The sequence below is a fragment of the Heliangelus exortis genome, chromosome 1, assembly GCF_036169615.1.
Source record: "Heliangelus exortis chromosome 1, bHelExo1.hap1, whole genome shotgun sequence".
Lineage (NCBI taxonomy): Eukaryota > Metazoa > Chordata > Aves > Apodiformes > Trochilidae > Heliangelus > Heliangelus exortis.
In genome coordinates this window covers 156,976,028-156,990,164 of record NC_092422.1, presented here as the reverse complement: position 1 = coordinate 156,990,164, position 14,137 = coordinate 156,976,028, and the positions used below count along the sequence as shown (strand labels likewise).

The 14,137-nt window shown below is 39.6% G+C and overlaps 1 protein-coding gene across 3 annotated transcripts in view; it reads left to right on the top strand.

Annotated features, from left to right (window-relative positions):
• SHISAL1 (shisa like 1) overlaps positions 1 to 13,491 on the top strand; it is a 78,533-nt gene extending 65,042 nt beyond the window's left edge. For 2 of the 3 annotated variants that reach the window (XM_071733277.1, XM_071733278.1), the window contains exon 6: positions 9,864 to 10,442. In XM_071733277.1, the coding sequence (XP_071589378.1) occupies positions 9,864 to 9,900 (37 nt within the window). In that variant the 3' untranslated portion in view covers positions 9,901 to 10,442. Of the gene's footprint in view, positions 1 to 9,863 lie in introns of all 3 variants that reach the window. The other variant, XM_071733280.1, reaches the window with a different exon arrangement.
• The last annotated feature ends 646 nt before the right edge of the window (positions 13,492 to 14,137 follow it).

The window sequence follows — 14,137 nt, the reverse complement described above, 5'->3', positions numbered from 1 at the left end:
TTTATCCAAATGGAATCTCGAAAAATTCTTCTGCTTCTAACCTAAATCCCCCTGAAACCTCAGTGGCTTTCCTTTTTATTGACTTCTGTGGGCCTTGAAAGAAGTCAGCACCTTGAAGTGGTCCTGAAACACTCAAATATTATGTTTGGCTGTCTCCTTTCCCCTCCCTTCAGAATGTTTCAACAGTTCAATTTCCATGAATGTGTTTGGTTTTATCCTCTGCTGGACTTCAAGACATGCTAGCAGTAATTTTAATAGACTGAATTTTGCTGATGCCAACGTGGCAGAGAGCATTAGGGCAAAAATAGATAATAAAAGCAGCAGGATATTCACCTGATGTAGCTTGGCCTACTTTTGTTTAACTCAATTGTTCATTCTTGAATTTTAAAAAGAAACTAAGGTACAGTTCTGTTCAAAATGGGGGGAGGAACCCTGGGCAGATAAATAAATGATGCATATTGTACATTTACAATTATATTATGTATGTTTACATTTGTATATAAATAACTCTTCCCACTTACATATACCCACATAGTTCCTTACATATGGCCAGCTTCACTTACTAACTTTTCCATACAGCTCAGTTAATATCAAGTTACAAAGCACATGCATCATCCTGTAAAGCAGCATTTCACCTCAGCTGTACATTTTAAAGAACTGTTAAAACTATCTACTTAAGTAAAGATAATCTACACTGAGTATAGCTTGCATATTTATCCTTTTAAATTAACGTCCTTTATTTATAAATAATTTTTGGTCTCTGTATGGCAAAGGATTTACCAAAAAAACCTCCAAAAAACAAACAAACAAATCCCCCAAACAAACAACAACAAAAGCCCCAAAGAAAAAAACAAACCAAAACAAGCCCCCACCCCCCCAAAAAACCCCAAAACTCTATAACTGCTCTTCTTTCTGATTCAGGGACTGCTATTCAGGGACAGAAGTTTGGATGATTTGGGTTTTTAAATATCCCAAGTAAAGTTTTTGGGTGCATTAGGAGATTGCATAAGCACAGAATGGCAGTGTCCTAGCATGCTACATCATAAATCCCATGGCAGGTTTTACTGTTTGCTTTATAAAACTGGCTCTCCATTTGTAGTGGATTGGTTAAATTCAAGTTGAGTCCTTTTTTTCATAGCATGCACCTATTTTACATAGGACATATTCTTGTGAAGCCTCTTGTACTTTTCATTATGCTCTCCTGGATCTTAGATATATGGGTTAACACAGCTGTGTAAGAGCTCAGCAAAAGTGAAGAATACTTGAATACCTTAGTTATGTCAAAGCTCCTTTGTGAGAACAAAATTTGAAAGCCAGTAGCATCCACTTTGGGAGAATTGGAATGAGCTGAAATCAGAGACAAACAAAAAACCCCAACCTCTCAAAAATTCTCCAAGAGAACTGGACTTCTTTGCTTTCCAGAACTGTGTTCAGGAGTATCAACCATTTCATGAACTATCAAATGAAAATTATGACTACTAACTGAAAAATACTTGACTTTCAGAAGCATAGGATTACTTCAGAAATCATTATTCACAGTAAGTAATATTTATTTTATGTCAGCAACCCTATTCATTTCACATCACTGTTCTTTGTAACTGAGAATTGTAAAATACAGCCTTCAGTAAAAAAATAGAGATAATTGTATCCTGTGTGGTTTCATTCCTCTCCCACCCAACCCAGAATGATGAGACAAAAAATACATTCAATTTGTACGATTATAGATATTCCAGAAACTCTACAGGAAACTTTTTTTTTTCTCTCAGCTTTGGTCTGGTATCTGGGCAGCCATATAAACGACAAAAAAAGTTAAACCAGCTGCTGTTTTAACACTGGCAGTTCTGGTGGGGGAGGTAGGGAAGGCAAATCCCCAGGCCCACCCCCATGTGCCATGTCTTCCCCTCCATCTGCCTGTGAGAGAAACCTGGGATCCATGCATATCCCAAGCTTCTTTTTTTTTAAAAAAAAAAAAAAAAAAAAAAAAAAAAAAAAAAAAAAAAAAAAAAAAAAAAAAAAAAAAAAAAAAAAAAAAAAAGCAGCCAGCTTATAGCTTATATCCCAAGCTTCTTTTACCAAAAAAACAAAGCAGCCAGTTTATCAGTAACAAGATCCTATGCTGTACCAAGAACAGTGCTGGTGCAGACCCTTCCACTTCATTGCAGAGAAGAGCTGAGAGACATTTTCTAACTGGTTGCAATTTGTTTCTCAGGTCTCTGGCTCCCAGCTCAGAGCTCTGCCTCAGAACAAGTCCAAAACAGTGGACCCACCAGTGGGGAGCCCAAACGTGCTGTAAATAAAGCATTCCTCTGAAAAACATCTTTGAACTCTATATTAGCAACAAGAAGCCATGGAATCAAATAAAAATGTAATTTAAAAAGGCAAACAAAGACCCTCCACTGGTGTGAGGAGCCTTAACTCACGTGTAGCTACACCCTAGTGGGAGGCTTGGCTGTTGTTGGTTAGCAGGTCTTAGTGTTGAGTTCAGATTTAGTTAGGAAATAAGTAGCAATTGAGTATAAATCTTTCAGGTTACTGTATGTCCCCCTGGCAATGAGAGGAGCTCTGCACCTCCCAGCACTCCCCAGCCTTTCCTCTGCAAGACAGCAGCACAACCAAGGACCTCCTTCTCCTGTACAGGTGCTCAAGCCAGCCTACTCCTTGGGAACACAAGATCTTCCCAAAGTTCCTAAAGCTCTTTTAAAGCCTTTGAGCAGCTCTCAGCACTGATACAAGGTGGAGTTTTGTTTTATATCCCTCAGTTCTTATGGGAGTTACACAAGCTTAATCCAAGCTAAGAGAGGTGCTGTTCTTAAGAAATGGTGCAAGCAATTTAAAAGCCAGATTTACCAGCACTCATAACAAATTATTTAAATGGAACTTTTGTAAAAATTGCAGTCCTTCATAATTTGTGCACTTGTTTTTTTCTAGTAACCCCTTCTCAAGCACTGCAAACAATCATTGCTAAGTTAGTAGCTAATCTGGTGCTAAAATCATATTATTGACAAAAAAGTTAAACCAGCTGCTGTTTTAACACTGGCAGTTCTCACCCCAGTGTCAAAGGCAGCTGAGAGCATTCACTTTTGTATAATATTATGTCTTCATGGGATAATTATCTTCCATAACACAGACGATTCTGCTCTGAAAGCCCAATGGAAGTAAGCACGTGCCTATTTCCCACCTACATTTTCCATGTGGAAGAGAGGAAAACAGTCTGACAGGTGACATGCAGCCCCATTTTCAGTGACTAGTAGGTGGGACCTTTTCCTCCTGCACTTTTGGGTTGGTCTCATTCACACCTTTTGTCTGACTTGTTCCTCCTTCAGTACACCATTGTACTGATGCTGCTACATCCCCCAGCATGGGCAAATACATTGCTGTAAGGGAACTCACATAATTCAGATGGTTTCTTCCCACCTACTAAGTCATAATCTGAGCATCCCTCCTGTGATCATGGCTTTCCCAGCATTAATTACAGAAAACAGACTTTTTAGTGCTTCAGTAGGACTACTATGATCATAGTACAATCTTTAACTCACCCCAGCAAAAGTTTTCTCTCCTCATAGCCTTGTGTTTATTGCAGTACATTGTGCATCTTAGCACTATTCAGTGTACATCGCAGAAGACATCATAAATCAAATTTATCTTTCCAGTAGACCCCAGGTAAATGCACGTTCTCCCACTCATTGCAACCAACCATTTATCTGATGTTCTTGAATAAAGATAGCAGTTCACAAGCTGGGATACCGAAAGGGTAATTTCTGCCTTCCAAAAGAGCAGCAGAACAGAGAAATCCTGCTGAGAAAGTCTTCTGTTGAACTGCCATGGAACTGCTTAATATCCTGAGCACTCTCGTGCTACGCCCCCGATCCATCACTCTCATGAGCTGCCATTCACAGTTAGCATAGAATCATAGAATAATATGGGCTGAAAGGGACTTCTAAAGGTCATCTAGTCCAACCCCCAGCAGTAAGCAGGGACACCCTCAACTAGATGAGGTTGCTCAGAGCCTCTTCAAGCCTCACCTTTAATATCTCCAGGGATGAGGCCTCAACTGACTCCCTGGGGGCCCTGTTCCAGTTCTCCATCTGTGCTTAATCCAGAGCACATGATAACCTTTCTAGTTGCCATTAACACCTGCAATCGGCAGGTTGTGGGTCACCAACTTAAATATAGTTGGAATGTGCCTTCAAATATGAACCCCTCCAAAATGTCCCCATGGAACATCATCAATATTTAACAAGTCCATTTGTCCTGTGCCTCCCTGGTGCTTACAGGCCTGTTATAAAGACTCATGGTACTTCTTAAGTAATGGACAGAAGCATCCCAGACATTTCTAACTACTTAGCAAAGGGATTCTCTCAGTTGGTCCCACTTATGTGTCCTCCAAACATCAAGAGCACACCTACCAGAGAGGAAGGTTCAGTTTTGTCCTTAGCGCATCCCAGGTATTTCTGTCTGTCACAGTTTAACGCTGGGCTGGCAATTAGCCAAGTGACAGATGATCTCTAGTAATCCCCCTGCCCTCCCTGATAAAGAAGGGAGAGACAATAAGGGAGAGAGACTTACAGTTTGGAAACTAAACTACACAGCTTTAATGAAACATGAAATGATAAAAAGGATAAATTATTAAATACATACAAATATTCAGAAAAACAATACCAGGTTCCTTCTCCCTCTCCCCAGTAGCTCTCACGTCACCACTGAGGGCCCCAGAGTAGCCCTGGGAAAGTCCAGGCTGGACTCCTAGGGTCAGCAGCAGTTGGGAGCTGGAGGCAGGAACACACAGATTCAGGCTGGTACAGATCAGGACCACAGGAAGATAAAGGGATGGAATCCTCCCAGGATGCTGAAGTGAACAGCAACAGAAGAAGAGCAAAGATGAAGGGCAAAGAGGAAGGCCAAAGGAAGGGGAGGGGGTTTGACCCTCATGATCCCTCAAATTTATACTGAGTATGGCGTGTATGGGATGGAATACTCTGTTTGGTCAATTTTGGTCAATTGTCTGCTTCTCTCTAAAGAAGGGTTGCAGGTGTGACCTCTTTACTCTCTTTCTCTTTCCAGAGCCCAAGATTTTCCTCAGAACTGAGCAGTGGCCCTGGTTCTGCACACCAGTCTCTAGCCATAGTGTTATCAGTCCTAGAAGCAGACACTGACAGAGAAACCTGCTGATAATTTCATCAAGTACAGCTGCTTAGAAGAGACTTAGTTGAAAGCAAAATTACAAGACAGAAAATTATCTCTACCTGCCCCACCAAGGACACCATCATCATTTCTTAGATCTGCAGATAAGGGGTTGCTTAATTCTCATGGGTCTGGCATGTGCAGCCCATTCATTTTGTTTAAGCCCTAAAACCTTTCTGAGGTATTTGCTTTCAAACATATTTTAACATGTCTCTCCACCTTTGGAGATTTGTCAGCTATGGTAGGAATAAAACAAGTTAAAAATTCAGCGTCTCTGTTTCACGTTGAAAATTTCCAATGCCTGGATTTCATCAAAATTCTTAAGCACCAGATATGCTTGGTTCCTTGAACCATCCAGATGGTTCCTTGAACCATCCATTTTTAAAAAAAGATTAGTGATGGCCATCAGGAATGGTGGTCAAAAAATGGATTTGCCACCATTTAAGGTATGACCTCTCAACTAACCTCGGGTGTGTGCTGTGATGCATTTCACAACCAAACCAGAGGAGGATTTGGGCTGCATCAAAGGTGATGTAGCCCAGCAAAAAATCACTCAGCCTTGGGATGAAAATAGGGGCCAAACCACTGCTCCTTTATCACAAGATGGCAACATCCAGTGAAACTAATGTTGATTCATTCCTAATCAATAAAAAACCTGACACACTCAATCTCTTCAGGACTAAGCCAACCTGAAGCAAATTTTAGTTGCTGTTGAAGTTTCCCCTGCATAGGAAAAATATAAATCATTTGGCTCTTTTGATGTTCTCCCAAAGAAGAAAGACTAACCTAAAAATTCCGAGGACTATACTCTTTCTTTCACACAATCAAGAAGACCTGACTGAGATTACACCAGCAGCCTTCATTCTGGTATTTCACAACTTTTAAGCATCAGACTTAGCAACCTGAGCAGCCTTTCAGCTGCATTATATCCAATATTTTGGATATAATGTTATATGCTATATATAATGTAGCCATAGGAATATAGACATGCCAAACTACAAAAATGATTTCCCTGCTGTTTGGCAGACTCTACATGCAGAGGGATTAGATTATGTTCTCTTTTTTCTGGTTTGTAATATATTCAGACAACTGAATGGGTTTTCATTTGGTGCTTGTCCTGCAAGTAATTTTTCATATCCTTCCTTTCAATGTTCTGAGGCTTTTTTCAAAATCTAGTGCATTGTGCTTTGTCCTCCCTTGTCCTTCCATTTATGGGGAAGGAGGACATTCCTATTGCCTATAATAATCAGTGTATCTGCCAAGAGCTTCTTATTGTAGAAAGCTGCTTGTTAGCCTGGTATCCAAGCTCTTCCTATGAGCAGAGAGAGTGAAATCTTTTCTTCCCCTCCCAGCATGACCAGATTTGAAAGCATCGCAGCAGAACCTCAACAGGCACAGATCAGAGCATGTCTGCTTTGATCAGTGTAATACAATTTTATGCCAGAGTGAGATCTGGACATTTGTGGAGAGCATTTACTTTGTTATCTGAGGTCTGAAGGGGCTGTCATGATTGATGGCCCTTTTATATGAATACTAACTTAGGAAGAGGCCCTGGAATGGTGAATGTGGCAACGGTTCATTTGTCAGAAAATTACTCAAGTCTCTGAAAAAAACCTTGTCACCAGAGACTCTGAATCATTCCTTCATTATTAATGGATGTCATTTTTTTTTTTTTTCCAGCAGAATTAAGCTGCCATGCAAAGTCATTGCTGTGGAAGAGTAGACAATCTTTTAGTTAGCTACTCCCTTACCAGGCAATGACAATGGTTGGGTGCTGTTTGCTGAGCAATCGGGTAGAGCAACGATGGCAATCCAGGGTGCTACACAGTGGTGGTAACCTTAGCTAGTGAGTAGGAGCAACCTGAGCCATCTCTAGTCCCACACTTCATCTCTAATGACATTAAATCCTGTAAATGTGACCAAAAGTGACAAGCATGGGGTTTCTGTTGCTGAGCATGCTGTGTTGGGAGGCTGCAATTGAGTGCTCTGGTTATCTGCACAAGGAAATTATTATTCATCTTTCTTGGGAAAATGCAATTGTTTTCACTGATCCTACTAGTCAATCCCATCAGTCAATCCCACACCACACTTCTCACTAAGAGAAAGAAGACCCTTTAGCCTGGCATCTGTCCTGTCAGAGTTCCATTTCAGGCAGAAGCTTTAGATTTGGCACCAGGCTCAGCCAGGAGCTCAGAAAATGCAAGGTGAATACTTCATGCTCGATGTAGGAGGCTCTCAGAGCTGAGTGTGATCTAGGTGATCCTGGCTCTGCTGTTCATATCCTCTTGCCTGTTATCTCACAGCTTTATACACACAGTAAGTGAACTGGCAGATAATTGAAGCTACTCACATGAGTGATATTTTGTCTTCTCTTCTGTATACAAATATTCATAAACTCTCATATGGTCTTTGGATCCAGGAACGCTTGTATTAGACCACCTTAATGACACTCTTGATTTTTTGTTAACCTTTGAAGAAAGATCGGGCCAGAAGCAGCTTTGAGACTCCCAGGTACAGGAAAAGGCTGATGGGGCTGACATATTTAAAGCTGAATTGTATCCTGGAGCACACAAATGCCTGCTCTACCTGCTCCATCTCTGAACATTCCTTTAAAAAGAAATACATAATTAAAAGAAACCGCATCCTGTAAAAGAAACAATTATTTACATGATGCAGATTGTTGATTAGTAAAGCATTTCATCTAAGCTAAAGCACACATAGCAACCTACAGAAGAGTGAAAAGAACTGAAGATGCTGTGAAAGACAGGTGGCTCCAAGTTGTGATATATGCTCATACTTTTCAGTTCCTCTCTTCCTAGATATTTGTTAAATGAGTTATGACTAAATCTCAGAAGATTCTCTTCTGGGTGCAAGCAACTTGTTTGAACCTCTATCTGTTTTCAGATCTCACAAGAGGCAGGTTTGCATGTTTTGTTATTATCCATTTCTACTGATGTAAAAAAAAAAAGGACAGTGGCAGAACAAAACAATGTTAAGTATTTATTTATTTATTTATTTCTAAGATGAGAAAGGCTACTTAGGCTATATGATTATTAGAAAGCAATTAGGGTTAATTAATTAGTTGTCAAACTTTGACATAGGTTTCATTTCACTGAGTTTTAGGTGAAGGCTTCATTCCTCAGAGTTAGTTACGAGAAAACTGCTTATTTGTGCTCAGAAGTCCTCTCTAGCCAACAGTACTGTAAGAAATGCCCAAATCTAAATGAAGATTTTACTGTGGAGCTACAGCTGCCCATCCTTGCACTCTGAGCAGTCACCACTGCATTTTCAGTAGAGTCAAGCCTCATATACTGAATAGATTTGATAGATAAAACAGCAGATAACCTCCAGTGTACTGATTCCCACAGATATTCTGCTGTCTGAACCAGATGTTTCTTTATGTTTTATGGAATGCAATATGCATAATGTAGCACACAGACTTGGGAATACCCCATGTGCAAAGAACTCTGGTGGGAGAAGTGAATTAAGTATTGCTGCTACTAGGCTACCAAATCTTGCCTCCAACAGCTTGTATTCATAGCATTATGTTTACCTTCTTGAGCAAATGGAAGCATTGCTTTGATTTATCAGTATGATTAATAATATTGGTCTACTTCAAAAATTTCCCAGTTGAGCTTTCAGCCAATTTGCCTGCATGCTGCCACGTTCTTACATGGACGGATCACATAGCCCATTATATGCACACATTCTACATGAGGTGAAGATGGGCAGATTTAAGGCATTTGCTACATCCAGGAGGCCCTGTAAGCAACAAAAATATGACAAATACTCACAACACTTCTGTTAGGAAAGCACCTGAATATAATATTTACTCATTTATGTTTGTGGAAATAGAAGTGCATTTTCTCAACATACAAGGGGAACAGGGGTTAGAGCAAGCAGTCTACACTTGGTCTGATACACACCTTGGTAGTGAGTGCAGAAGGAAGCCCTCTGCACTTCCTACATTCAGAATAGACTACAAGCAGTAGAATAGAGTTTAGTAGTTCTTTGCCTTTCCTTTTCCACCTTTTTAGGCAAGTATTTGATCTTTTCATCTCAGGTAGTACACACCACAGCAACATGGAATGTGTACACTGGAATACATACAAGAAAGAGAGATCTGGGGTGAAATCTGATTTTTATCCCATAGCAAACAACCTTGCTGTCTCCAGCAGCCAAGGCTCTGTGACCTGCAGGAAAGCATCACATCTCCCCCCCTGCCAAGTTCCCAGGGTTCCCAGTTGATGATATTCCCCCAGGGATTGGCCTAGCACATCATTAGCACCTCAGGTGTGCACCCAGACCCAGGAGGTAGGAATTACTCCATGTTCTCCCAGGTTACAGGTAAAAATAATCAACTTGCCCACCTGCTGTGTGATTAATATTTTGCAACACCAGGAACAGTTTAATATGAACAGGGAGAAACAAGGTTAGCCTCCCTCCCTGAGTATACAGAAAACTAGAAGGAGAATGCAACTATCCATGTTGTACAAATGGAGCTATTGACAGAGAGTAGAGGCCTCCTAACATCTTTCATTCTCATGCTTTTCCTTCCTCTTTCTTGACTCCCCACATGAAATCCACAACTGAGAAAACTACAAATTTGTCTTTACAAGAAATCTTCTGATGTTGTGTGCTCATAAAATACTATGAGAACATTTGTGGTTTATGTCTTCCAGAAAATTATATTGTTGTGCCTCAAGATGGGAGAGGTAAGATCAGACTTAACGGAGCAGCTTTCAAGAAAATCAACTAAATGACAAGAGCTGAAAAAATGATGGATGAACAGGAGAAAGACGACAAGAGGGACATGGAGCAAATCACCTGACAAGAAACACCATTCAGACAACTTCTCTAAACAAACGATATAGAAAGAGTTTCCAGAACAAAAGTGGTCTGTAAGCAATATATTGATTCTAGACTGACAACATTATCTCTAAAAGGAAGCATCATACTGGAGGAAATGCTCAATAGGAAGAAAAATAAGTTGCTTAGGCTAACCCACACAAAGGTGGAAAAAGATCACAAGACAAACCTTTGATAGATAACTTTTCTTTGCCTCCCCATCCATATATTGCCATTTGAGCCTAATCCAAGTGTCCGAATACTGAATGTGAGTTTTTCCAAAGTTCTCTGGTGAGTATTTTGTCACATTAGGGTAGATGCTGGCAATAACCATCACTGTTTCCTGTATTGTCATATGCATTACAAGGTAAGTGAAGCCCTTTCACTGAATTAAACTGCAGGGTAGCAATTGTTTCAACTTAATACATATTTAAAGATAATTGGCAATGAATCTGCTAAGGTGTCAAACATCTAAGCACGGTTTGGCTTCAGCTTCATGCACCTTCCTGAAAAGAGGAGCCTTATTAAGAAGCAGCAGTTACCCTACTCCACCCCCTACATTTCTTGAAGCTGACAGAGAAATAGAAGAAAATACACACACTATATGTTTCAAAAGCAATAATACCATTGCCCCTCTGCTTTACAAGGCAATAATCCAATTCCCCAGGCCGCTGACTGGCTTCAGAATTTACCCCTCACAAATCTTACGAATTCTTTTGTAATCCAGTAGGGCAATGATACTACCACAGAAGTATGTGGAGTATTTGGTCACTAGGTTGCAATAGCTCAGCTTAACTTTTTTTTTTTTTTTTTTTCTTCTAAAATCATACAGTATCGAATAAATGAGGAAATCCTGTGGAATTCAATTATTTATATACATAGAGGACCTGGCAATGACAACCAAACAGAGGAATTCATCTAGATAACATGACACAAACGCATGATTATGCGAGATTAATTCTTCATGCCCAGTATGCTGTCCTGCAAATCAGAATAACTTCAAAATAACCATATATTTTACTGTGTAACCAATATGAGGAACATATTGGTTGTCAATGAACAATCAAGTTTTACTTTTGTACAACTCTGATTTGAGTGAAATGTTGAGCTCAGAAGAGATAGATTACCGAGTGACTTGAGCTAGTTCAGGGCTACTGGAGTGCATGATGATATGTGACTAAAGCTTCATAGGAATAGTTCTGGGGGACCCAACAAGGCTGGACACCACAGGTGTAACTCATCTTCACATAAGGCCCAGTTTGAGTAGGATGTCAATATGCATATGACCCTTTTCTTTGCAAAACAACTAGTAAAAAAATGCTGAGTCTCACTGAGTAGGGGCAGGCAACAAAAAGGACCTCCAGAAAAAATAAGTAGCTTGCAGATACTGACAGTCCAACCTGCTCTCTTTGGGATCATGAGAGCTTCAACAGGGAAAGGGTCAGTGGTCCTGGTGATGAGAGAGACGATCCCATGAGACATGTAAGGTGGTGCTATTGGTGCCAACTTGCAAGAAATGCAAAAGAAACCAAGTAGCTGGAAGCAGTGCCATCCCTGACTGCCAGCATCACATCTCTGTGTATCCACATCAGCTCGAAGATCCATAACCCCTGCAGACACCCAACAGAGTAGATATCTGCAGTAATCAAGTCTCACCTTGCCGCTTCACAGTAACTGTTTGCTGCTTTTATCTTCAACCAGCACCTACTTTCATTGTGAGGTGATAACTGCCACAGAGAGCTTTGTAAAAAGCTTGTGTTCATGAAGGAATTTGTATTAGATACTGGTTTGTGTGACTTACTGTATTTTGTAAGGGTTTTTTTCCCTTTGGGAATTGTGTGTTATTAATGAGCAGTTTTATGCTTTCCTTCTAGTACATGTATATCTTGTAACTTATGTGCTTTTGTTTGGCTTCTTCTGTTCTCTATACAGAGCCAGTTAATATAAGGTAGATACTCTCTGTCTGAAATTCTGATTTTGCCTACCAATTAATTTATGGATAAATACATCTCGTAACTGATGAATAATTGTTCATTTTGTCATTATAATCAACTAATAGCCTCTCTAATTCAGCAAAATAGGAGATCCTGAATAAGACTAATGTTTGTTTGCCTTTAAAATAAGGGGAAATACTGCACCACACATTTCCCTACCACACCACAATTGGCCCTTCTCACTTAGTGTTTGGAACATTATAGAAGAGCACTGGCTATACAGCCACCTGAACATCTCAGTCACCTATGCAGCTGTGCTCTAATATTCCTCTATCCCTCTTCGTCTACCTGATCAAAATTTTGGTGTACCAGATAAATGCCAATGATTTCTAAATTTGAGTTATATTTACAGAGAGAAACTGATTCAAACACAATAATTCTCTAAATGAAAAGACCTGTTCTAAAATAGATTTTTTTTTTCTATGCCTATCCCAATATGGGTGGAAAACCAAGAGAGTATATCACAGTAGCATATCATTCCATTGCACACCCTATTTCACAATGGCAGCTGTCAGTCTTAGTGGCTGCTAACAACCTTCACACTCCAAAAGCCTCCTTCCTTGTCCAGCTCATTTTCTCTCTTAAGTTTCACTGAGAATTGAGTGTCCAACTTCTTAATAATTGCTGTGTATAACATAGGACATAAAAAGATAAGTTATAAAGCTTGCGCAGGACTTGGTGTTGTAATTAACCATCTTTCGTGCCTGGTTATTGATCTTACAAAAACACAGAATGAAAAGAATCTGGTCTCTTAATGTACACTTCAGCATATTGTAGCAGCTATTTTAGATAACTGTTTTTAATAGTTTTATTATGGCTGTGATTTCTTTATGAGGACTGTCCACTTGAAGAAGTGATGAAGTATCATGTAACAGTGATTTTAAAAGCCAGTTCTATTTCACACCAGTGATGGTTTATCAAACGTAAAGTGACAAAAACCAAAACCTCACCCACTATCCAGGAAGAAACATCTTTTCTCAGCCTTGAAAATTCTCTTGTATAAGACAGGCATTTCGTCCAGTCCTCCTTTTACATAAATAGTAAATCTCTAAGAAGATAATAGATGCAGTACAATAGTCTATTTTAATAGTCAGCATCAAATTTTAGGCTAATTAAGCTAACTAGAAATTCTAGGGTTGCAGTGATTTCTCACTCTTTATGAATACATTGACAAGAATACTGTTCACAGAACATTCGATGTTTGAAACCAATATGTGCCAGTGTCCAGTGATTTGCTAATCTAGATTTGATCTAATCCTGTCCTATTCTTTGCAGCATTCTCCAACTTCATATTATGAATCACGTCTTTCTAAAGTGATTGCCAAGTAAACCAAAAACATGTTTTACACTGCTACTGCACTGCTCTTGTCTTTATATACAGTAGTTTTTATAAGGATGTCCTTAGGTTTTAATAAATGAGTGTAACGTAAACTAATCTCTGTAATAAAACTTGCTTTAGTGTTTCAAAGACTGCCTGGAATAGCCATAGAGATTTGAGTTTCTGCTTTTGTTCAGTAGTTTCAAACTTCCTGGCTTCCTTCCCATCTGCAGTGGAATTCCCAGATATCAGTACTTCATTGTTTATAAAAGTGGCTTATACAAGGGGAATCAAAAAGAGTGTATTTAATGTGAAGAATTATGCTTGGATTTCGAGGGGGTGAAAGCCCTCCAAAACTAAACCATACCATGCACACACAAACACACACAAAAAAAAAATGCTAAAGGCCCTTCCATAGATAAATACATAGTCCATTTAGTCTGCATCACATTTCCAGCAGTTGCTTATACCACATACTTGAGTGTATGATACTGAACAGGCACTGCTAAGAAATAAACATAACCTTTCCACTACTCAAGGTTAGCTCAGAAGGCCAAATGTACAACTGAGCAGAAACACTTTTTAGCAACACTTTTTTCCACACACAAAATGTTCTGTCCCGCACAGATGTTATGGTGGGTCCACCCACCCAGCTGAGGCAGAGGTAAATACTGTTTAACTTGCTCTGTACAAAAAAAGCAGGACCAACAATTCTCAAAGGCAAGAGATTTATCTTTTTTTTCCCTGCCAGGCTGAAGGATCTGGACAGTTTTCCCAGAAAGTTTTAGACTTTCTG